General features: G+C 42.0%; 1 protein-coding gene across 1 annotated transcript in view; it reads left to right on the top strand.

Annotated features, from left to right (window-relative positions):
- Positions 1-1,557: 1,557 nt before the first annotated feature.
- ptchd4 (patched domain containing 4) overlaps positions 1,558-25,928 on the top strand; it is a 36,740-nt gene continuing 12,369 nt past the window's right edge. Inside the window, exons 1-2 of the mRNA XM_029733542.1 lie at positions 1,558-2,457; positions 4,885-5,365. Coding sequence (XP_029589402.1) covers positions 1,858-2,457; positions 4,885-5,365 — 1,081 coding nt within the window. The 5' untranslated portion in view covers positions 1,558-1,857. The remainder of the gene's footprint in view (positions 2,458-4,884; positions 5,366-25,928) is intronic.

Here is a 25,928-nt window from a genome sequence, read left to right as displayed (position 1 = left end):
CTGTTTAAAACCAATTTTTATGCCATTTATCTCGTAGAAAAGCGATAATATTCCGACCGGGAATATGCATTGAGCCTAAACAGCCGAATTAAATTTCTCCTCAGGAGCGAATCGTGCAAGCGCCTCATTCAAAGGTCCTCTGATCCGCCACTTACCAAAGGCGATAATGTGTTTCAGCCTGAGGCTGCCTCGTCAACCTTCAGGTATTTCCCGGGTTCTGAGAGCCTATCGGAGCCCTGGGAATTGTCACGTTACAGCTAAGATCCTTACTTTTCAATAAACAGATGCAAGACGCACGACTCCTTGTCAGACAGGGTACTTTCTGCTTGAAACCTTGTCAGGTTTTTGCCTGCCATAGGAGTTCTGTTATACTCACAGACACCATTCAAACAGTTTTAGAAAATTCAGAGTGTTTTCTATCCAAACCTGAACAATAATATGCATATTCTAGCTTCTGAGTTGGTGTAGGAGGCAGTTAAAAATGGGCACATATTTTTTCCAAAATTCTCAATACTGCCCCCTAGCCCAAACAGGTTAAAATGCAAATTAATTTATAACATTTTTGACATGCGTTTTTCTGGATTTTTTGTTGTTATTCTGTCTCTCACTGTTCAAATAAACCTACCATTAAAATTATAGACTGGTCATTTCTTTGTCACTGGGCAAACGTACAAAATCAGCAGGGGATCAAATACTTTTTTTCCCTCACTGTAGTTATATTACCTTTTTCCTTTGGGCTTCGGCTTTCTGGCTCTGTTTGAATGTGGCTTGATGGCTAGTTGTTCCTTGTATATGCGATTGGCTCTGGTCTTGGGAGCGGCATGCAGGCTGGGAGACAGGGCTGCCTGTCAGGCTCTGTTAAGGACTTAAAAGCCCCATGAGCGAAGAGACTGTTGCTGTCCTGGGGCTGAACTTCCGAATTCCGATTGCGTTGCTGTCCACTTCAGTGGTTCCGAATCGCCTCTATTATTAGCTCCTTTGTTTGTTTTTTAACATCCGACGATTGACAATACTTGTTGTGAGGCATCAAAAATTACCAACAACACAAATACTTACAATATATAAATGCTGCATTAGTGTAGTACCTAGGCTACTGTAGAAATGTGACCCCAGACGATGACTTGAGGCCCTTTGTCACTGAATCCCAACAGATAAAAGTGAGCTAGCCTACTGTAACCCAATGATGTCACTGACAGTATTGTCCCAGGTTGGGTGGCAGATGTAAACAAGTGTCGCATTGAGAGGCAATCTAGTGTGTCTTTACTTGACTTTGAAGCATAAATCTCCTGAGTTGCAAAAAGTACTTTATCAGTAAACTCCCCATGACTTTGAAAGGCTTTGTAGGACACGCTGTCTCCTTCTCTCAAGAGGCTAATCTAAGTTACTGGCTATTAGATTTACGCGCAACTGTATGGTTTCCCCATTCATGAGGTGGGAGTGATTTCAGGAAGTGCATTTGGCCATTGTGCCACCAGTGAATATTTCACGACTCTCATATGGCTATTGTGCGTGTTTCTAAAATAACCCACCATCAGCATTACCCCGTCTTCCCCCTTAATCCCAGCACATGGTTACAGTCAAGTAGCCTACATAAATCAGGCGCCACCGATAGAGTAGTTAGAACTAGGCACACATGCACATCAGACGGCCGCGGCTTGCTGCTATTGCAGCAGGGGCAATAGGAATAGTCACTGGTCCGCGGTTAGTAAACGAGAGGAATGGCTTGAAATGAAACAAAAAAAGCAGAGATGATAAGTATCTGACAGTTCTTGTTGCAAATTGCTGCAGTGCTATTTTTATAGGTGTAGTGTATTCTCATTCGGATTGACTAAACTGGGCAACGGAGCCTCATGTCACATGTGCTTCATAGGAAGAAGCTGGGCATCTGCAAGCTGGATCTGGAGGAGGATGCTGCGGCAAATGATACACAGAGGGCTCAAAGCTTCTTTCTACTGGCTGGGCTTATTTGTTAGTAGGCATCCGGTTTTTTTCCTCACCGTTCCCGCAGTCTTAACCATCATTTTCGGATCTACCGTCCTGAGCAGATTCAAGCCCGAAACGGACATCGAGATACTGGTTGCCCCGACACACAGCTTTGCTAAAGTAGAGCGGAGTCTTGCGAACAGCCTTTTCCCCATCGACCAGTCAAAAAACAAGCTGTATTCCGACCTGCACACCCCCGGCAGATATGGGAGACTGATTCTGCTGGCCAAGTCTGGGGGAAATATACTGGAGCTAGCCGACCAGGTCCTGCAGGTTCACAAGCAGGTGCTGGATTTGCGGGTTAATTACAAGGGATTCAATTACACTTTCGCTCATCTCTGTGTCTTGAGCCATCGGGATAAGCGATGCCTCTTGGATGATATAATTACGATATTCGAAGATATCCGCTTAGCCATTCTATCGAATCACACTTTTTCAAAGGTGCCCGTGACCTATCCAAATACAACATTAAAGGTAAGACGGCGAGGATTTTGTTTTATAACACGATAGTCTACTATGTTTCCGCCGGCCGCGGGCATCAATTACCGATTTGAGTATCGTATGTGGTGGCAGTTACCCTTAAAGAGAACATGACCGACGTGCTTTGCTACCCCAAACTCCGAATGACCTGGATTAGCAGTGGGACAATGTATCTGCAATGAGACCATAACCTACTGTCTGAAGCCTGCATTCATTTCTCAATGAGCAGTGGTTGTATTCGCTCAGCCTATTATGTAGACTGCGGATGTCTTCATATATCAGGCAGGCAAGGCAAGGAAATACTCAGAATGGATTGAACAGCCAATGTAGGCTAGTTGTTAGCTGCAGGTCGTGAATTGTCTGCATTGCCCTGCACTGCTCCAATATAGAGGGATTGTTCCCCATCTTATTCTGATGCAGTGTAGTTCTCCCTCTCCTGCACATATAGAATGACATTGCTGATCGACTAGTATGGAGCCTGCATCCTCTCGTCCCCTGTAAGATGTTGCTATGCCTCCTAAGTGTGTGCTGTGGTGCAGCCCTCTGCAGATGTATAGCTAGGCTACCTCTGCTCATGTCATTTTAGACAGTAGGCTATACATTAGGTTCATGTTTTAATCGGATGTTACACAATTACAACAGGTAGCCTAATTTTACAACAGGTGACCAGATCTGTTGATAATACCATGACACATTGAGCAGATGTAATGGATGAGTGTAGAAAGTAGAATATTGTGCATGATCTGCCTTGAGGAAGACTCACTATAGTGGGTGACATGGCTCGTTACTGAGTTGAAAACTGTTCTGTACTAAGTTAGGTCTATGCTTCACAGAGTATCTTAAATTGCAAGGCACCAATCTAGCTAGTGTTGTATATCCTCCAATTAGAGAATCTCTAGTGGGAGGTAGCTAATCCTCCTGCACCAGGCCTAGCTGTGAGTAATGCACTGGGCCTGCTCTTTTCATTCAACCTGGGCTGTCCCTAAATCACTTCTAGATTGCACATCCGACCACTGTTCATTACTCTACATCCAAGGCCACTGTCTTCAGTCACTCTGAATTCAGGCAGTTAGTTGCCTTATTCCCTATGGCTCTGGCCCTTGTGCGCCCCTTGACACCAACCCCCAAGTTCCCGCTTTAAGGTTAGAATAAACGGACCTTCTTTTCCACCCCTCTTGGCAGATACTTCTACAGCGCCGTTCATTCGCCGTGTTGGGTCGCCTGCATCATTGATATTCCCCGTCTGTCTGTGCAGATTGTCTTGACATGTTTTTTTGCTCTTCATTCAGTGCTTTGATGTCAGCTGGTGGCTTTATTCATTTGTTTACTAGTCTGATGCTAACCCAAGCGACAGCGCTGCACTACTAATGTTAAATCCCTGGATGGTATGTCAGAATTTCATAGCTTCTGCTTGTATGAGGAATCCTTGTGGTGTAGGGTTGATACTATGAATGTTCAGGCCCAGTGTTACTGAATATTGCATTTACATGATAATGATAGGGAATAAATGGCAATGATATCATGCAATTCCCTATTGTGCTGACAGTGCAAGTGATATTTAATTACAATACCCATGGAATCCCTCACTTGCTGATGTTACAATTGTACAATCAACATACCACATTGCATTGAAGAGATTCAGGATTGGCTGTACAGTACAGTAGGCTACAGTACAGTGCAATAGCTGCAAACATTGATCAAATCAGACCAGCTAGGGCCCTTGTCTGAAATGAACAAACAATGCGTTATTACATTTGCATCGTTTCACTATTGGCTGACAAGTTAGCTGTTCATCCACTTGTCCAAGAGATCCATCTTCTCTGGAGGGTAGTCAAGTGGTGTCATATATCTCATCGCCACATATCAGTCACCTTCTGGGAGAATTATTGTCACTGCATCGCTATACTAGTGGAGCTCCGATCTAATAGGACACCTACAATATGCCAGTCTAAAAACAACTAGGCAGCCAGTGATTGGTTTAATGCATTTTTTGTTCAACAGTGTTTAAGTAATCATACAGTACAGTGCATGTCGTCTGATTATTTAGTAGCCGTAGTAATGGGACATTCTCAAGTATGAATCCAAGATACACAGTTCAACTTACTATAGTAGAAATAATGGGAATAGTTTGCCATAGCACCCATTTACTATTGCTTGGTAAGTATGATATAGCATTTATCTTAACGTAAAATGTATCAAATATGGGAATTCATGCGTATTGTAATGGTTGATTGGTGGGTCACAGTGTTCAAATAATTTACAAGATTTAACCATAATCCACAATGAACTACAAATTACAACTGTTGCTAATATCAGGTAACAGAAAGCAAACAGCATATCTCCAGCTATGCTCTGTAGGGACTTGAGATCCCTCTCTCAGTGTGTCTGATAGTAACCTGTCTGTTGTGCTCCCTCCCCCAGGATGGTCGTGTGTCCTTCATCGGCCACCAGTTGGGTGGAGTGGCCTTCTCGCCCAACAGCCGAGACCAGCAGGTGAAGTTTGCCCGGGCCATCCAGATCACCTACTACCTTCGCAACCATGGCCCCGTGGTGCAGGACGTCATCGCAGAGAAGTGGGAGAATGCCTTCTGCACCCTCATCACACGCCTGTCCACGCTCAGCGAGGACCTGCACATCCAGTCTCTCACCTCCTTCAGCCTGTGGAGGGACTTCCACCAGACGGGAGTGCTGGCTAAAGGGGAGGTGCTGGTCAGCCTAGTGCTCCTTCTGCTGGCGGCCACCATCTCCAGCTCAATGAGGGACTGCCTGAGGGGAAAGCCCTTCCTGGGTCTGCTGGGTGTGCTCACAATAGCCATCGCCAACGTGACCTCCGCTGGCATCTTCTTCATCTCCGACGGGAAGTTTAACTCCACGCTGCTGGGGATCCCATTCTTCTCCATGGGTGAGTGTGGAGCTGCTTAGCCTTATCAGCAGTGGCCATGTTGCCTATTGGGGAGGGGATTAGGGTAATTGGCTGTTGGGGGCTTCCTCAAAGAGGGGCGCCCCGTGCTACGCTGATTGTTTTCGGTTTGTTGTGGCAGTGTGTTGTAAATGTGCAAGTGTGTGTGTGCCTGCATATTTGTCTGTCTTACAGCACGTCCTTCAGGACAGTACAACAATGCTTGATATTTCCCAAATAATCAGAAAGCTTCTCATGGACACCATCTTCAGCTCCCAGCACTCCGTACAATTACTGCTATCATCCTCAGAGTTTCATCAGCACTTAAGCATTCAATCATCAATCAATGTATTACGTTTTAATCAATATTCTTATCATTTCTGGCCAACACACAAAATACATACCTAGGGAAGCATGCCATGGGAGAAGGGGAACGGTACCAGCGGTTACGGGCAACCTTGCCATAAACATACTCACAATCCATTGTCATCACTTTGATCTAGGCCACAGTCACCACACCCGTCCTCCCAAGGGATCCCAGCCTGCACATACTGTAGTAGGGGGATCCCCTGAATGAAATAGACAAGCATTTATACCCATGCTATGCCCTTAATTACAACGAGGCAAACCTGGGACTTGCAGAGAGGAAAATACGTTCAAGAACAATCTCACCAGTTCAAACAAGTTACATCTACAAACATCACTGTCATACTTGTCCCATTGTCGGTGGAGGGTATAAACGTTTCCCAGCAGAGTTGTCCTCTAATTTCTACTCAAACCGTTCTAAGCCACAGTATCACGAAGAGATCTCCTGTGTACGTGGCTTTCTGCCCTATAACCTATTTTCCCAGTCTGAAAGGTTCAGAGGTCAGTCAAGCCCTGTAGGCTGAGACTACTCTAGTTTGAAGTAAATAAAGTTTAAGTAAGAAGCAGGAACAGGAGGCAAAGGCATCTTGGTGACCTCGGTTGTGTCTCACCAGGGAAGGAGAGACAGAGTCAGGGAGGAATGGAGGAGGACGAACATAGGCGGGGAGGAACTTAAATACATGTGACAGGTCCTCCGAGACAACAGATGTCCACCACCCACCTCCTGGAATGACACTATAGTGTAAAGACTGTACTTGAGTCCATCCTGTAGTTATCCTCAGAATGAATAAAACTTCATTGTCACCAGACTCAAAGTCCAAAATTATCTTTTAATTCTGTAATATTAAATCATCTGACAAACTGTACTAGAACCAATTTCACTTTCTCTTAGAGAAAATCAGACCTCAACCATTCAACAATACTTTTTGGACTGGGATAAAACCTACAGGTTGGCAGTTAACTCTCACCACGTCAGTGGACAACCGTAAGATGAGACAGCCGGACAGAGTCTTAACACAGTGCACCTTTTCATGTCTTTCCCCAACTATGTATATCTGGGATGTCATCTTAGTGAAGCCAATTACTGTAGCGCTGAGCTTGTCAGTTCTCCTCTCCCTGGGTAGCTGGAGGAAAACAGGGAGGGGGCTTTGTACCAGGACTAATGAAACATATATGACACAGACACATTGGCAGGGCACTGCCTGCCATTCTATCTCTCTGCTCCAAATGAGCTGTGGATATCGACCGCACCTACTGTATTCTGTACCTCACCCACACACTATTTACTTTACTGCACTGTAAATGAGTACTTACTTTCTGAAGTTCTTCTAATGATTCCTCTGTGTTGGAAAATATGGAATTCTTTATCCCAGAAAGAGTTGACTCACAATCCTAGAACATAAATCATGTCAAGGATGTTTTTTTTAATGGAGCAAATTAAAATATGTTGACGCTGTGTGTATGCTAAACAGAATTGTTCTGCAGGCAGGCACAGTGGCCTTTGTGGGAGTTTCACTCCATTTCAAAGTAATTTCTCCCGTTTCATGACTACTGAACACCACCCTGGAAAAATTGGGCCTTAGTAAATGCCTATACCTAGTACTTGTATCTAGGGCTGTTACGGTGACTGTATTACCGCCACACCGGCAGTCACGAGTCATTACCACAGTCAAATTCCACGTGACTGTTTAGTCATGGTAACTAGGCTTTTTCAAGTTCTGATACTGCTGATGGTCATTCGTAGCCAACCAAACTTTAAACTGCCGGGTACTCAGCACTCTATTGTCCCTCTGATCACTCTGATAGCAATGCAAATGTTTTCGAAAATCAATTCAAACACTTCATGACAGCTCATGAGCTCATGTTGCGCAACATTTCTATAGGCTATGCAATTGCGTGAGAAAACAGTGATGGCCTCTATTAAAAAGAGGAGGATCCCATCAGCTTGTGGGATCCTGTATTAATTTATCAACTTTCCTAATATTAACTTCTTGAGGACCCCTTCGAGATAAAATCCCGTTAACGGGATTGGTTGGACAACAACCAGTGAGATCGCACGGCCCCGAAATTAAAAAAAAATATATCTCAAAATTACAATTTTAAAGATACTCTACTCGTTATTCCAATCACATTGTCCGATTTCAAAAAGGCTTTACGGTGAAAGCAAAACATTAGATTATTTTAAGATAGCACATTAGCAAAAAAAAAAGCCATTTTCCAAGCACGGATAGCCGTCACAAAACCAGATATACAGCTAAAATTAAGCACTAACCTTTGACAATCTTCATCAGATGACACTCCTAGGACATCATGTTAGACAATACATGCATTTTTTTGTTTGATTAAGTTCATATTTATATCCAAAAACCCAATTTTTACATTGGCGCGTGACGTTCAGAAAATGTTTTCTCCCATAACTCACGGTGAATAGGCACATTCATTTACAGAAGAACTCATAAACGTTGACAAAATTTATAACAATTATTTAAAGAATTAGAGATAATCTACTCCTTTATGCAACCACTTTGTCAGATTTCAAAATAACTTTACGGAAAAAGCACATTGTTCAATATTCTGAGTACAGAACTTAGCCTTCAATGCTAAGCTATACAGTCAGCCTACAACCACGGCGTCGACAAATCTCTAAAAATATGTTCGAAATATTTTCTTACCTTTGCTGATCTTCGGCGGAATGCACTCGGAAGGGCTCCCACTTCCACAAGAAATGTTCATTTGTTCTGCAAAGTCCATCATTTATGTCCAAATACATCCGTTTTGTTGACCCATTCAGAACACTTTACAATGCCATGTGGCGTGGACACAAATCCATAGACGAAATGTTCAAAAGTTCCATTACCGTTTGTAGAAACATGTCAAACGATGTTTACAATCAATCCTTTAGTGTATTTTTTTACGTAAATTTGCGATAATTTTACAACCGGGCAATAGGTATTCACCCCAGAAGGATAATAACAAACAGCGAAGTCACGTGCATGCGCGTCACGAGACACCTGTCCTCAGACTGGCCAGTGATTGACTGAGCCACAATTTTCTGCCCGGTAACAGGTGACGGATGAAACCAGTTCCTAAAGATTGTTGACAGCCAATGGAAGAGTTAGGAGGTGCAACGTAAATGTCACTGTAGTTTTTCAAGGGATTCAAAAGAAAAACTACATTTCTAATTTCTCCCACTTCCTGATTCAAATTTTCTCAGGTTTTTGCCTGCCATATGCGTTCTGTTATACTCACAGACACCATTCAAATCATAGTTGCACAGCTCATGTAGCCTTGTCAAATTGTGAATGAGAGACTGATGAAGTGTGTGCAGCATGCACCAGAATCAAATCAGAGCTCATGCCTTTCATGCAACTTTTTTCAAATCATCATTAGAGTTTCATCATGCAGCCTTGGACTGTATTAAAAATCTAAACATATAGCCCAACTTTTGTATCACAACTAAAGTTGCATAAATAACTCTAAATTAGGCATATAGGAGGACCTGTTCCGTTGATAACTGCTCAACACAGAATACCCGCATGTATGCACTTCCTTGGAAATTGTTTGGAGAAAATATCCTTTCTATTTTATTCAGCTATGTTCAATTGTATTCTTCATCCTACAAAATAATAAAAAAATAATGCCACGGAATTCAAAGCAAATCTTGTCTGCTAAATGAACTAGTGTAGTCTACAGCCATATGGCATTGCCAGATCAGGGCCAAACATAAGGACAACTCAGAGTATGCTATTCTGTTCTTCTGAAATAGACTACATTTTCTTCATATCATGTTTCTTTAGACCTGTCTAAAATAAATTATGAATTTATTGTGATGGTGTAGGCTATATCAAATGGATTTATTTGGCTTTTTAAAATGTGCCTAATTTCAGGAAATTAGGCGAATGTTGCACGTCACTACATCACAGGAGCAGCATTTGAACGTAAACATTTATTTTTTATCAAAATACTTTCTGGAACATGTGAATTTTAATGTGCCTTAATAACAAACATGTATCCCATCCATAAATACTAATACAATTCTTACATTTCAAGCCTAGTTAGTTTAGCCATGGAAAAAGACAGGAACCTTCCCGTTAGCCATGATTGGCTGAGATATTGGATGGTCTGGACATGCTGGGAGATAAGTTTGGATTAGTCTGCCATGTAACATGCTTCTCTCTATAACGTGAGCTGTTCGGTATGTGTTGACAGTCCTTTCTACCGTGATGTTTTTGAAAGATATAACATTTGCCATCGAGATGTACAAAAATTGTGCTACTTTTCTCAACAACATTGGTACCTTGAATTTAGCAGGTGCTGTCGACAGATCAGTTTGAGAAATTGAACGGGCTATTTTCTGCGCAGTGTGAACCGGAGTGACTCGTCACAACGCTGGCAAAACAAGATGAACTATAGCTACAAACAAAGCTGAGTTAAATGGTTCCAGTCTGCCGTGAAGTGTTCATCCATTTCAGAAAGTCGTTATTATTGCAAGTTAAAGCATACTGTTAGTTAGCTAGCAAACGTTAGCTTGCTGGCTTGCTAGCTAACGTTACATGTATGATCTGTGTAGTAATATTATTTGAATCAGAAATGCATTTGCATTGCTAGTTATAGCCTAATGTTAGCTAGATGTGGCTTGGGGGTGGTTATAGAATTTCCTTCACATTAACCATCAATTTAGACAAGTGTGTTGGGTAAGCGTCATCTAATAGTTATTAAATATTTATAAAATATTTTTATCTCTACACTTTCTTTTTTTGATATTGCTACTATGCAAGTAACCACTTCACTGTACCATTTACACCTTCTGTATCCTGTGCATGTCATAAGTAAACTTAGATTTTATTTGATATAGGGTGTGTTTACCACATGGCCTCACATGTGAATCCTTAAAGAGATGGTTGGGGCTAATGCTTAAGAGGATGTGAACAATTCTGAATGGGTGTAGACAAAGAAGAGCTCTCCAGTAGGTGTACCAAAACATTCAAGGGCCAACTTTCAAAGTAGAATTACTTTCACATTGTTCCTCAACTGCAGTGTATGATATACCATTTTGTAGCTCTGAGTCTCTACTTTTATCCATTGTAAAAAAACACAACTTCAAATTTTGCTACATAAGACCAAATTGAGGCTTTCGGTCACAAATGTAGATGTTCCAAAAGTCTGCATCAGTGGCTTGTAGGCTATGCATGGAAGCAAGGAGATGCTAAATAAGTTTATGTTAATTAACAGTCAATTACTGTGAGACCGGCAGTTATTTGCTTGACAATCACCAGCTGACAAAATTTCATGACCGCCACAGCCCTACTTGTATCTCATTCCCATCTTCATTTTGAAAGTGCTCCCCTGCACACGCCATGCTTCCTGTCCATAGTCCACAGTCAGATCAATCACAGTTAATAGTTCTCTACAGGAGGTCCTTTCTGATTTACAGTGTTTTGCATTTTCCTTTCTGGGCAACACCATTCTGGAGGCATTGATTTTATCCCGCAGGCTAAGAAGAATAGTGACACTGGACACGGCTGTTCATAGGCTTCACACAACGTGGTGAACAGGGCTCCTCTGGGACCCAGCCGGCCGCTGATGGACTGGAACAACTGATGACACATTCATAAATATTATTGTCATGAACGTAGGATGATTATTATGATGTGACATGTGACAACTTCATAGCCGTTGTGATTATTGCCATAGGGAATAAGATATGATTTAGGCCTTGATTAACAAGAACCAATTAACTGTGCTCAGAGGAGTGTCCCGGAACAGATGTCCAATCAGAGATAGTGAAATAGGTATGAGAAACATTCTGACAGAACCCCATGGTGAATAACTTCAGGATGAGGGGATGGTCATTTATTTAAGTAATGTATGTCAATGGAGACAATTGGTTGTTCTATCTACAGTATATAGTCAAGTTAGAATCATTTTAATTTTCCAGTAGCGACACTGAAGATATATGTTTTGTTGGGAAAAGCCAGTCCACCAGGACCAATGAGAATGTAGAAGGAAGCAGTGGGAAATGCTATAGCTAATGTGTTTGGTTCCTAATGATCACACTGATTAATTACCATGAGTGAAAGTGGGATTTACAGAGTAGAGGGAATAACACTGTTGCATGTCTGGCTGAGGATTGATTTTTATTAGTAGTGTGGTGGTTATTATCATTCATGATCAAAAAGTCCATGGAATGAATTAATAGATGTCCTATATCAATACACCACTAAAGAGAGCCACCACATTTACTCATTCCACATAAACACATTCATTCCTAAGAGCAGTCGAAGCAATAGAATAATGTAGGTTTATAGGCAGCTATTTCACTTCTTGGGCTAATTTGTCAGTGCTGTTGCGTCAAAGACGAGTCATTCGTATTCACTGCTGTGCTACTGCTGCCACCAACCTTGAGTCAGTCGCCTCATCCAGGATGTGTGAAACAGACAGACACTTGGTGGGTGTATTGTGCTAGTATAGACGGTCCAGATAGCTCTTCCTCAGTACGTCAGCTCATTGATCCAACTCATTACAGTTACAGGCCTTAGACCGGGGATGAACGTGTGCTGCATGTACACAAAAATGGACCTATTCCCTCGAGGACACACACACACACACAGACACAGAGACACACAGACACAGAGACACACAGACACCCACAAACACATACACACCAGTCGTGACCCATCTGGGGGGGGGTCCTAGCTTCAGGGGGAAGTTGGTTCCACAATTGGGGTGTCAGGACAGAGAAGAGTTTGGAGTGTGCTGAGCGGAGCTGTCCTCTGCTGGGGTGGGAGGGCCAACAGACCGGAGGTGGCAGAACGGAGTGGGGTGTAGGGTTTGAGCATAGCCTGAAGGTAGGGAGGGGCAGTTCCTCTTGTTGCTCTGTAGGCAAGTACCATGGTCTTGTTGTGGATGCAAGATTTGACTGGATGCGAGTGGAGTGTGCGGAGGAGCAGGGTGACATGGGAGAACTTGAGAAGGTTAAACACCAGGCAAGCTTCAACATTCTGGATAAATTGCAAGGGTTTGATGGCACAAGTGGGGAGCCCAGCCAACAGCATGTTTCAGTAGGCCAGATAGGAGATGACAAGTGCCTGGATTAGTCCATCATTGTAAATCAGACTTGCCTAGTTAAATAAAAGTTACATTTTTTAAATTACATTTAAATATCTAACAAGTAATATCTAACAATTTCACAACATATACCAAATCCACACAAATCTAAGTAAAGGAATGGAATCAACTGGTTGATGGACTGTGAATAATGTTATGTCTATCTCCCAGGAAATTACAAAAAAAATAGCTCATACTAGAAGATCTCATGTCAAGTGTTATTGAAGTGTTTTAGTTGCAGGTTCACCTGCCTCATCTAAAGCCTATTATTTTAGGGTTTTGCTATATGCCACCAAGTGCTAACACTTATCACTCATCCAACTAGAGTGCTTACCAATACTTTTGGATCTTTGACATCCACTTGTATTGGTCATATCTTCACTAATGCTGCAGAGCTTAGCTCTAAAGCAATATCAGTTCCTATTGGCTGTAGTGACCATAACATTGTAGCAATAACAAGGAAAGCCAAAGTGCCAAAGATTGGGCCTAAAATCATTTATAAGAGTTCATATGAAATGTTTTCTCGTGACTCTTTTGTTGAAGATGTAAAAAAAGGTATGTTGTTCTGATGTGTATGAGGAAGTGAATCCAGATGCAGCACTGGAAGAATTTCTAAAATGATTCATGACAATTTTAAGTTAGCGCCTGTTAAAAAATTAACTGTGAGAACAGTTAGAGCCCCCTTGATTGATGATAAATATAAAAATTGTATGGTTCAAAGAAATTATGCAAACAAGTCAGGCTGCTCAGCTGATTGGTTGACATACTGACTAAATTGGATAAAATACATTCCCAATCCAAGATACATGTCATAAAACAACGGGAAAAGACTTTGGAGCAGGGTTTCCGTTATGAAAATGTGGCGAGACATTTGACCGGCAGCATTTACATTTAGCAGACATTTGAGAAATGTACCGGACCCATATGCATTGGGTGCATAACCTGATTAGGGCGTCCACCCACGATGCTCAGAATGACAGACATAACATTTAGATTATGGTCATTAATCTTAGCAGAACATGCAAGTCGAAGAGGCAATGATGTGTGATTTAACCGCGCACTTTTCCTCATTCAAGAAGACGTCTAACGAACAGCAAAATCACTAGCCTATACATAGGCAGAGCGTGTTTCAAGTTTGAGGAAGCACATTTTCACCATAAAAATCCTCCTTTATAATAAAGCATTCCATGCATCACATTTTCAGATTTATGTAAAATAGCCTAGTATTCGTAATGTGAGGAGTAGATTGGATAGTCATAATTTAGCATAGTAATACAACTCAATCTTTGTTCGCAGAAAGACCGTTCAATGCATGGCTGAGTATAGTGTAGAGGCTGTTATAGGTGTAAGATGATATAGGCAATATCAGATATGTTTATTCTTTCTTAGCACTGGAAAAACACATTTCATGCAATTTTACTGCACTTTATATGACTGGAGACATTAGCAGAATATTTTTTAACACAACAAATTACAGTGTAGCCTACTCTCCTGATATTGACAAACAATCAATAAAAACGACATTGTCCATATAATAGGCCTACGAGAAGGGTATATAATATAGAATATGATATCCATCTAAACTGGAAAATGAAATTATTGTCCAAAAACAAACTTTTAAGTGGCACTGACCCAACAATGACAAAGTGAATATGCGTGGTGCGCACTCACTGGGGACATCGCCGATGAGCTCCGTTGGTACCAATAAGATAGGCCATATGACTAGTGCTGTTCACTCAATTAAGGTGAGCATTTTGATAACTAAAAGACAGATTAGAGTCTTTTCATTGCTTCTCTTATTTTTCGTTGTCTTCTCTTATTTTGAAATATTGCAAAATACCTGGGCCTCTACTTTTCACTGACAGTAGCAACTCAACACTAATCTCATTGGTATTTGCTTCGTGCAGCCTTTCCTTCTGACTGTCGGCAATGTGATTGATTTAATACAATGCAATATTTTAAGGCTAGGGGAAGCTAACGATCCTCTGTGGCCAAATCATGCTTTAGTAGCCTATTTTGAATGATTGTATTTATTTATGTATAGCCAGGAGTAGGCTAATTAGGCTATATAATTTTGGCAATTGAATTTACTTAGGGAAAGCTTAGCTTCTCCTAGCCTTATAGACGCGCCGCCTATGAGCCTATATGTCAATCTGCTATACCCCATAGTAGAGAAGTTGACCTATTTTATTGGTCAGCTTTTTGAGAAAGAAATATCCCAAACAGTAGAATAGATCCCAAATTCATACAACCAGTAGGCCTAGGCTACATAAAATAAAACATTAAAAATCAAAGAATCTGATGCAACAGAAACTATTATTTCTTAACATTCTTAGCGCAGCAATGCGCACAAGGCAGTAGGCTACGAAGGAATGTGCATTTGGCTACCGGACAATGAAAGAAAGTTGAAAACCAATAGAACATGAGCTAAATAAGCTACTGGTTTCAATGGCATATGGACGTCTGTATAAATAATTGCCTCCACGGATATTGTAGGATTTTGCCTAGGCGACTTTGATGTAAGGTAAAACATGACTCATAATATGTAGCAAAACGTTCAGGTTTCAAACAATTAAGTAGCTATATGTTTTCAAAATGCATACTGCCTCAAGCATACTGCCTCCAATTACCAGTTGAGAAATACAAATATTAGCTATTAATCGAGGCCCCAGAAATATTTTGAACACATGATTGCATTAAGAATGACTGCGCAATGACAGGGCTTATAAAAGCGCTGGCTGACAGATTTTCCGCTAGAAGGCTCTGTACATACCGAATATACACACACAGTTTCTCTAACATCAGATAGATACAGTGGGATGTCCATCAGCGAAGTTGCCTTGGGCGTTACTCTTCTCTATTTTTTTACAAATTATTTGCCACTGGTCATACACAAAGCTAGAATGACTACACCACATGACCAAAAGAATGTGCACACTTGCTCGTCTAACATCTCATTCCTAAATCATGGGCATTATGGAAGTTGATTCCCCTTTGCTGCTATAACAGCCTCCACTCTTCTGGGAAGGCTTTCCACTAGATGTTGGAACATTGCTGCGGGGACTTGCTTCCATTCAGCCACAAGAGCATTAGTTAGATCGGGGCCCTGATGTCGGCCGATTAGGCCTGGCTCTCTGTCGGTTTTCCAATTTATCCCAAAGTTGTTCCATGGGGTTGAGGTCAGGGCTCTGTGCAGGCCAGTCAAGTTCTTCCACACTAATCTCAAAGCCATTTCTTTATAGACCTCCCTTTGTGCACGGGGGCATTGTCATGCTGAAACAGGAAAGGGCCTTCACCAAACTGTTGCCACAAATTTGGAAGCACAGAATTGTCTAGAATGTCATTGTATGCTGAGATTTCCCTTCAATGGAACAAAGGGGCCTAGTCCGAACCATGAAAAACAACCCAAGACCATTTTTCCTCCTCCACCAAACTTTACAGTTGGCACTATGCATTGGGGCAGGTAGCGTTCTCCTGGCATCTGCCAACCCCAGATTTGTCCATTGGTCTGCCAGATGATGAAGCGTGATTCATCACTCCAGAGAACGCGTTTCCACTGTTCCAGAGTTCAATGGCGGCGAACTTTACAGCATTCCAGCTGATGCTTGGCATTGTGCATGGTGATCTTAGGCTTGTGTGCGGCTGCTTGGCCATGGAAACCCATTTCATGATGCTCCCGGCGAACAGTTATTGTGCTGACGTTGCTTCCAGAGGCAGTTTGGAACTCGGTAGTGAGTGTTGCAACCGAGGACAGATGATTTTTACGCACTACGCCCTTCAGCACTCGGCGGTCCTATTTTCTGAGCTTGAGTGCCCTACCACTTCACAGCTGAGCCGTTGTTGCTCCTAGGCGCTTCCACTTCATAACAACAGCACTTACAGTTGACCGGGGCAGCTCTAGCAGGTCAGAAATTTGATGAACTGACTTGTTGGAAAGGTGGCATCCTATGACTGTGCCACGTTGAAAGTCACTGAACTCTTCAGTAAGGCCATTCTACTGCCAATGTTTGTCTATGGAGATTGCATGACTGTGTGCTCAATTTTATACACCTGTCAACAATGGGAGTGGCTGAAATAGCGAATCCCATTCATTTGAAGGGATGTCCACATAAGTATATATAGTGTATATACTGTATGCGGATGATTCCACACTCTACATGCCAGCACCCAAGCCAGTGTGCTAACTGAAAGTCTAAATAAGGAGTTACAGTCAGTATCAGAATGGGTGATTAATAATAAACTGGTCTTAAATACATGTAAAACGAAAAGCATTCTATTTGGTTCAAAACATTCTCTAAGACCCAAACCTCAGCTGGAGTTGTACATAAAGGGTGTGAGCATTGATCAAGTTGGGGAAGCTAAACACCTAGCTACAACATTGGATGATCAATTATTATGGTCAAGTCATATTGACAAAGTTGTGGTGAAGATTGGGAGGGGTATGTCTGTTATTCAGGCTCTGGTCTTGTCCCATCTGGATTACTGTCCAGTAATATGGTCAAGTACAACAAAGAATAGACCTAGCTGCAGCTGCCTCAAATAGAGGGCAGCACGCCTTGCCTTTAACTGCACGTGCAGAACTAACATCAACAACATGCATGCCAGTCTTTCCTGGTTGAGGGTTGACGAGAGATGAACTGTTCTCTTCTAGTTTTCATCAGAAGTATTGCTGTAATGAAATTTCCAGATTGTCATAATCAAATAAAATTCAGCTCAGACAACCATACATATGCCACCAGGGACTCTTCACAGTCCCCAAGTCCAAAAGGAATTCACAGGAACGCACAGTGTTATACAGATCCTTCCATCTCCAATTACTCAGGAAAACAGCAAAATTGCCTTAAAAAAAAGATTAAACAACATTTCATGGAACGGCAGGGACTGTGAGCACACACACACACACGCGCGCACACACACACACACACACATACAGACACTCCAACACACACATTCTTTTGCTGTTGTTGTATTGTTTGTACTCTTATTATTTCTGTTGTTGTTGTATTGTTTTTATAGTGTTCTATTAAAAAATGTGTGTGACTGTCCTTGTCTCAGTGTTTTGTTACTTGTCATGTTTTATGTTTTGTGTGGACCCCAGGAAGAATAGCGTCTGCTTTGGCAAAAGCTGGGGATCCGAATAAACCAATGAACACACTCTCTCTCTTTCTCTTCCACTCTCACAAACACACACACACTCTCACAAACACACACACACACACACACACACACAGAGAGAAAGATTTACACAAACGTAATTTATCTCGCAGAGCAAACCAAAATATATACATTTAGTGGATAGAAAAGTGTATGTGTTGAACAAAACCTATTGATCTGCTCCAAGGAGAGCGAAAAATATTCAGGAAGACAGACACATTCTGATAGAGCTGCTTATCACTAATGTCCTCAAGCATGACATATTACATGTCATTAAGCTAGCAGCTATTTAATTTCCCATTGCCGTGTTGGACCAGGAAGCAGAGAGATTTCAGGGCAATGCGGCAGCAGCCTAAGTTAGAATGGCATTTCCATGTTCACCCAGGCAGAGAGAGAAACCACTCACCATGCAATATGGTTAGATGATGCATACTTTCCTCTACCTGAACTTTTGCCAATACAGTACTTGGGTCTGTATGTTTTGCCCAAATTCATTCACGTCATCTATCTTAACTTTGGTTTTATGTCTGTCTAAAAACATAATCAATTCAGAGAGAGGAGCATTTTGTCAAATGTCTCCTTTCTGTATGTTCTTACCAGTTACTCTAGTTTACAGCAGTAAGAATTAGCCAGATGCTGTTTTAAGTCATCTGCTTTGTGGTAAGTGAGAAGACGAGTATTGACTGGGGAGGAAGCCACTTTATAGATGAGAATCAATGCAGTGGTATGTTAGGGTAATCCGTCTTTAATTGAACTATTAGCAGGAAATGTGCTTTGACTTCACAGATCTGTTCCTTCCAGGTCTATAGTTCTATTGGCCTCTCAAGACAGATTGCCAAGTTCATAATAAGAGAACAGCTTCCATGTTTTGTGTCTAGATGTCAATGGATAATAAAGTTATATTCTGTTCCATTCTATTCTAGACAAGTAACTGTGTTGATACTGTAGGTTTTATAGTCCGTTTCACCAATTACTTTTTGAGAACATTTCGAACAAGTCATCTTAATTAAATCCCCCATTGTTCCCACATGTCACTTGCTGTGGTAAAATCATGTAATCTCTTGTGGATATGTCTGAATAGCTCCTTTATTTGGTCATCTCAGAAGTGAAAGCTTTAAATTAAAAGCAGTAATTTAACCAGAGACTGCTGAGACAATCATTAAGACTCTCCACCCCATGCAGTACAGTATGACATCTTAGAGCACCAGTTTCAATAAAACTGCATCCAATAAATTGCTCTTACATTTTTATGACCTAAACACTCTGTCCAATGGCCCATAACTGGACTACTTTTTTCAGTAGCTCCATAAAATGTATGCAAGTGAGAAACTGTTTTGAGTGCTATAGTCCATTATCCATTGTCCTAATCAGGTTTGATGCTTAGCTGATATTGTCACTGTTACTGTAACGCAATCTTATGACCCATAGTTGCACATTTAAGGTGATTGTCTGTCTTACCATAAAATTATCAGATAGGTCATTTACACAGGCATGCAGGCACACTCACTCACTCACTCACTCACTCACTCACTCACTCACTCACTCACTCACTCCCTCACACACTCTCACAATTCAAGTGTTTCTGGATTGGTGTATGGCTGGAATGAAATTACCGGAATCAAATGTCCATTATAAACTGGGTGGTTCGAGCCCTGAATGCTGATTGGCTGACAGCCGTGGTATATCAGACCGTATACCACGGGTATGACAAAACACTTAATTTTACCACTCTAATTATGTTGGTAAACAGTTTATAATAGCAATAAGGCACCTCGGGGGTTTGTGATATATGGCCAATATACCACGGCTAAGGGCTGTATCCAGGGATTCCGCGTTGCGTCGTCACTAAGAGCAACCCTTAGCCGTGGTATATTGGCCATATACCACACCTCGGGCCTTATTGCTTAAATAGAAACTGATATACCTTGTATTCCCTCAGGAATGTAATAACCCACTGCACAGATACTGAGATATTTTCTAATTGCACACAAATACACAGACCCAAAGTAAAGAGGGTTTCTTCTCCTCCTGTGAAATTCTAATTCAGCAGCCAGGAACACAAGGCTTAAACAATTCATGTTAAGTAGTGTTCTTCCAGGAAGAGAAACTTCAAAATGCAAATGACTAAATTAGCTGTTCCATTCCTCTTGGAATGTTTCAGAATCCATTTCTGCAGAACGCCACTCCTGGTGCTATTACTGAAATGACATAACTGGCTTTACCGGATTGATCTGGCTCATGTGTGTGCTCACATTTGTAACAATCATTTATCACCCTTAATCAAACTCAGAGACACAAGTCAGAGTAATTGATTTAGGATGATCTGGGTATGGATCAGAGTCACAGAAGTATGAAATGGATTCGATCCATCCAGAGAAATAATGAATATAAATGTATCTATGTTTGACAGATACATGTTGATATGCATAGACAGAGATCCACCATTCTGCCCCATATACAGTACGTTATGTTATAGAGCAGTTCTATGTTCATCGAAAGCAGTCTCAGTCAGATCAATAGAACTAATTCATTGATTACAATGAGTCAGTTACTATTTGTATTATGTTCTCCCCTTGTTAATTAACACCCCAGTTCAACACTTTGATGAATACCATACATTTCTAATGTTGTTTCTCACTCAAATAAAGTTCCATAGCCAACTCGTGCAGTTTTCCCAGGGTCCTATTTATTCCCTCTCTTCCGTTTCATTTGTTTTTATTCGTCTCCCATTTAAACTCCAACATTAATTCCTGATTTCCTTTGCGTTCCTGAAGTATCATAAATGCAGTTCTATCTTCCCCTATTAGGAATCTGAAGATCCACTGCAGAAACACGGTCTCCAGCTGAGAAAACTTGGCCACCTTTGGGTTTTTAGATTAGCTCTCGACGGACAAACAGAAAGAAACAAAAAGAGCCACAAAAATAAAACAATATTCTCAGATTGTCTTTTGTGTCTCGTACATTTTAGCAAAGGAGTTGGGAATTGTAGATGATTGACGAACCAAATGCAGCGAAAGCTCATATCTTTATTTACCCATGGTGGCTGTGTTACAGTCAGCGGGTGACACACGTTTTCATATCTTTCATGTGTTTTCCACCATGCTGCATGTTTAAGGAATAGACTGGTATTAGTACCTATATATGTGTGTGTGTGTGTCTCTCACATCCTTCCACCTCGGACCATTAGCGGTGAGTTTCTCCAGATGGCTGGGCCTCCCCTCTCCATGCCTCAGGGCAGGCAGTGGGTAGATTAGGCTGTGCTGTACTATGCTGTCTGGAACCACATGTGATGCCCATGTGTAGGCTAGCTAGGCTGCCTTGTGTTTGTGTGTCTGTTATCAGGGCTTCCCTCTCTCATTTATACAGTATTGTAAGCTATACTCCTTGCATCTGTAATCCACTGCAGAGGGATTAGCTCACCTACAGAGAGAACGACTGCTGCTAACTAGGCCAGGATTTGGAAAAAAGGCATATTTCAGAGTAGACAGCATTGGCAAATCAGTATCTGTAGCTTAACGAATTCCTATTGAAAGACATGTTTCAAAAGTCTAGCAAGAGCTAGTTTGTTGCTCAGAGAGAAATAAAATGATACAAACAGATTATAAAGTCGGTCATTATCTAAACACCTGGTTTTATTTTAGATTTTGTCAGGATATTGATTTGACATTAGTTTACTTTGATGTAGGTAAGCTATACTCCGCAAAGCCACATTCTTTATTACATACCACTACTCATCTGTCTTTTTATCAAGTTTGATACATTCTGGAAGAAAACAGAACTATCTTTCCAATATTTGCTCTCTCACATCACCTGTGAAAAATGTATGCGAATGAAAAATCAATGGCGAGGTGTTTTCCTCATCTGAGATTGATGTGTTTTCTGCCTGTGTGCCATTGAAGTTTAAGAGCTGTAATTTGGTTTAATGACTCGGGCCTATGCGACTCAGGCTCGGGGATGAGGCCTCCCTCCTGCCAATAATTGTTCCAAGTCCTTTGTCGCGCCTGAAATGGTCCACCAGAGGCCTTTGACAAACTGCCCCCTCAAGCTCAGTGGGATGTTGTACCTGTCTGGGAGCTGCAGTGGAAATGAGGTACAACCTTTCATCTAACCGCCTCCTCCTGAGACACCATTGGCTACTGCCGCATGGCACGCTGCTCCGCTTCGGAGATCGGGGACGGCAGGTAGCCTAGTGGTTAGAGAGGCAAGCCAGCAAAGGGTTTGCCAGTTTGAATCCTGCGCCTGGAAGGAACATTCTGTCAGGAAGTGAGCTGGCAACCAGAGGGATGCAAGTATCAAATCCTAGATACCATTGCCTGAAGTTTTGCAGTTGAGCAAACCCCCCCCGACCCCCCCCCCCCCCCCCACCCCCCCCACCCCCCACCCTCTCCACAACAACAACAGCTCTGATTGGGCCTCCCCTCAACAGATAAGGCTGTATCACATCCGGCCGTGATTGGGAGTCCCATCGGGCGGCGCACAATTGGCCCAGCGTCGCCCAGGTTTGGCCGGGGTAGGCCGTCATTGTAAATGAGAATTTGTTCTTAACTGACTTGCCTAGTTAAATAAAGGTTAAATAAAAATTTAAAAAATCCCTGGTTGCCCCGTGTAGCTGCCCCTAGCACCTCTCCAAAAACCTGTCCTTCGAAGGTGTTGAGCTAAAAGTGGAAGTCACATTTCGGTTTGAACTGACAATTGACCAATAAAGTGATCTTATTCTTAACATGAATGTCCTCTCTCCATCCGGAACAGAACGTACGGTGGCAGGCAGCATCGTGAGAATGGGATGTTTAGATAATGTCTGGGATTACAACAGAAAGTGCCATGGCAGGTGTGCCTCCCTATAGCCCAGGGAATGGCAACTTTGATGGGGGTGGGAGCCAGTTTTACAGCATATTTCCTGCAATTCTACACATTTTGCCATAGGGTGGAGGCAAATGTTTGCAGTTTTTAATATGATAACTGATGATCAATGGGCCCCACCCCGGTCGGTAGTTCGACCATGCTTACTACAAGTTTAGATAGCTGGCCGCTAGACTAACTTACCAATATGAAAGGTTTTTGCTGACATAAGCTAATTAAGTGACTGATGATGCACGACCAAATTTTGAAATTGAACCTTGTGTATTCTATTATTCTAACTCTCAACAGTAAATTGTATTGGTCCGCAGGCCTACAAAAGGGTTGCCCATCCCTGCTGTAGCCTATTCCTCTTGACTCTAAATGTACTGAGATGGCTGTCCTGACGGTCACAATGTGTCCGACTGTATGGCTAACGGTTGTCTGTCCCTATGGCCATAGGACAGTCATTAAAATGAGATTGTGAAGGATCAAGAGGCACTGGTTTTGCTTTATTGTTTTATTGGCAGAAGCCATGCTAGGCCTTCCACACATACTGCACTGTATGTTCTGCCAACAGTATGGCTCTACAGCCCACGAGGGACATGGCTGGGAAGGCCTGTGGACTGCAAATCAACTCCTCTCTCTGAAGCTTATGCAGTTGCAAGTGTGCTGTAAGCTACAATTTGGCTTTTCAGTTTTGAACAGTCTGAGAATAACATTCTCTGTCTAGGCGAAAGCTGATTTAGCATTGAACAGTCATGGTTTCAGACTTGTGTATTTGGTTTTTCACCTCATGTTTGATTGAGGAGTTTGGGTTCTTTCAGACGTTGCTTGTCAGACATTGTTTGCATATTGGATGTGACAGTGTCTCCTGAACTATTTGCGGTTGCTCTGCCTGAATGAAGATCACAGTCATGAATATGTTGTTTCTGAAAGTTCTCTCATCCCTTAATTTGAATTCTGTTACATTCCCTGCTTTACTTTGTTGTTTCTCGCTAGCCCTTTACACTCGTAACCGAATTCTGGTTGAAAATGGCAGATTTTGGCACTGATAAGCACCTAAATTGGAACGCAGTGGCTATTAAAGAGGTTGCCCCCATCCCTCTCGGTAATTGGGCAACTTTCACATATTTTTTGTTGTCTGAGTAAGGGAAATGCTGGATATTAACTTTTGAAAGATTAGACTTTGAGGATTCTAATACATATCGCTTCGATGTCATACAAGCAAGCCAAACGCCCTTGAGTCCAAATGTGCACTTCACATTTCCATATCATAAAACTCATGTCATATACACTGTCAACAAGATAACATGGCGTCATACCCTGGATGATATGACAGAATGAGCTTATGTTTGTCTATTCTGAAGAGAATTCTCAGCGGAATGCGCACCTGAATGCACTCCTTTCTATGTGCTCCAACATGAAGATCTGTTTTTCTGAATTGCCCTGTGTAAGACTAACACTGTCAGATTGTATTTTATAACTTAGCTAGTCATGTTGGCAATCGAACAAGCTTTCAAATGATGCCCACGTCACACAGATTGCAATTTATAATGGGCAGTGTTTGGTTTGCATAAACAACAGAAGTGGATGCAGCAGAGTTGTCTTCCTAACAAAACAACTACAAGTGTGCTTGTTGTAGTTCCTCAACGGCACATTTGGAGAGATCCAAAAATAACCTTATAGTGGAAGACTCTTCTTTGAGTCATAAAAGTGCATTGAAATGACTTAGGAAGTGTGCACACTTTGGAGAGGTGTGTAGCCAGTTGGAGACACCAGTTAGACCTCTCACTCAAACCCTTGTCATTGTTTTGTCTTATGTTGCACCTACCCCACATTTTCCAGGGAATATTCTCATCATATTACTGAATGTATCAGATTTTGTTATCTAATGCGGTGTAAAGTACAGTAAATGTAAAATACAAATAAAATCAACAGTGTAATGTTTGGATCTTGTGTCAGGTGAACTGTTGTATCCTCAACTTTGGTCTAATGATTTCTCTATAATCTCCAAACTTTTCCCTTTCAATTGATACCATGGTTATGCATATGCTTTTCAGATTTCTTCTGTAAGAGATATTTCCATTTAGCCCTATCCATATAGGCCAATTCCCACAAGTGTAAAGGGTTTAAGTAGCCTCAAGGTAATCAAGGTGAAACTGTAATCTTCCAAGTGTGTATTCATTAAACAGTATTATATCAGTATCACGTTTTTGCCCAGAGGCAGAAATGGATCGAATGCAATCCCAAAACGGTCTTGTTCTTCACTTTGTTCATAAGTCTACCTGTACAGAATGATGAGAACAAAAAAAGAGCTATTCCTCATGTGCTCAATTATTTATTATGTTTTGCCTACAACCTATGTTACAGGTGAGCTACCAAATCAAATTGTATTGGTCACACAGACATGGTTAGCAGATGTTATTGCGAGTGTAGCGAAATGCTTGTACCAGCTTCCATAGTCCTGCATTCTGTGTTTCAAACAGCGAAGACAGATACCACCATACCTCAGAGCGAGTCACTTTATAAACAGAAAACTAGATAAATATATTATTGAGCATCTTCCTTACTGGGAGGGTGGATACCCTTCCCTCCTCTCCTTTCCCCATCCACCTTCCCTGCTTATTCTTCCTGGTGCTTTCCCTCGTTTGAGTTACTGCAACACAGGCATGCGCATTGTCCTCCCTCAAACTTCATCTCGTTCCACACACAGCAGCCCCAGTGAGCAGGCAGGCATGGTGTCAGAAGGAGGCAGAGCAGCAGACTTGTATGAATCAAGCAGCCAGCAGTGCTCCTGACTTCGGCCAGCCTCCCGGGGAAGGACTGCCCGTTCCATGATCTCGCCATCACGGTTGACAACTCCATTGTGTCCTCCTCCCAGAGTGCTAAGAGCCTTGGCGTGACCCTGGACAACACCCTGTCGTTCTCCACTAACATCAAGGCGGTGACCCGATCCTGTAGGTTCATGCTCTACAACATTCGCAGAGTACGACCCTGCCTCACACAGGAAGCGGCGCAGGTCCTAATCCAGGCACTGGTCATCTCCCATCTGGATTACTGCAACTCGCTGTTGGCGGGGCTCCCTGCCTGTGCCATCAAA

This window comes from Salmo trutta, chromosome 35 (assembly GCF_901001165.1).
Source record: "Salmo trutta chromosome 35, fSalTru1.1, whole genome shotgun sequence".
Lineage (NCBI taxonomy): Eukaryota > Metazoa > Chordata > Actinopteri > Salmoniformes > Salmonidae > Salmo > Salmo trutta.
The sequence above is the reverse complement of the archived record's forward strand: the minus strand, read 5'-3'. Positions and strand labels throughout refer to the sequence as shown.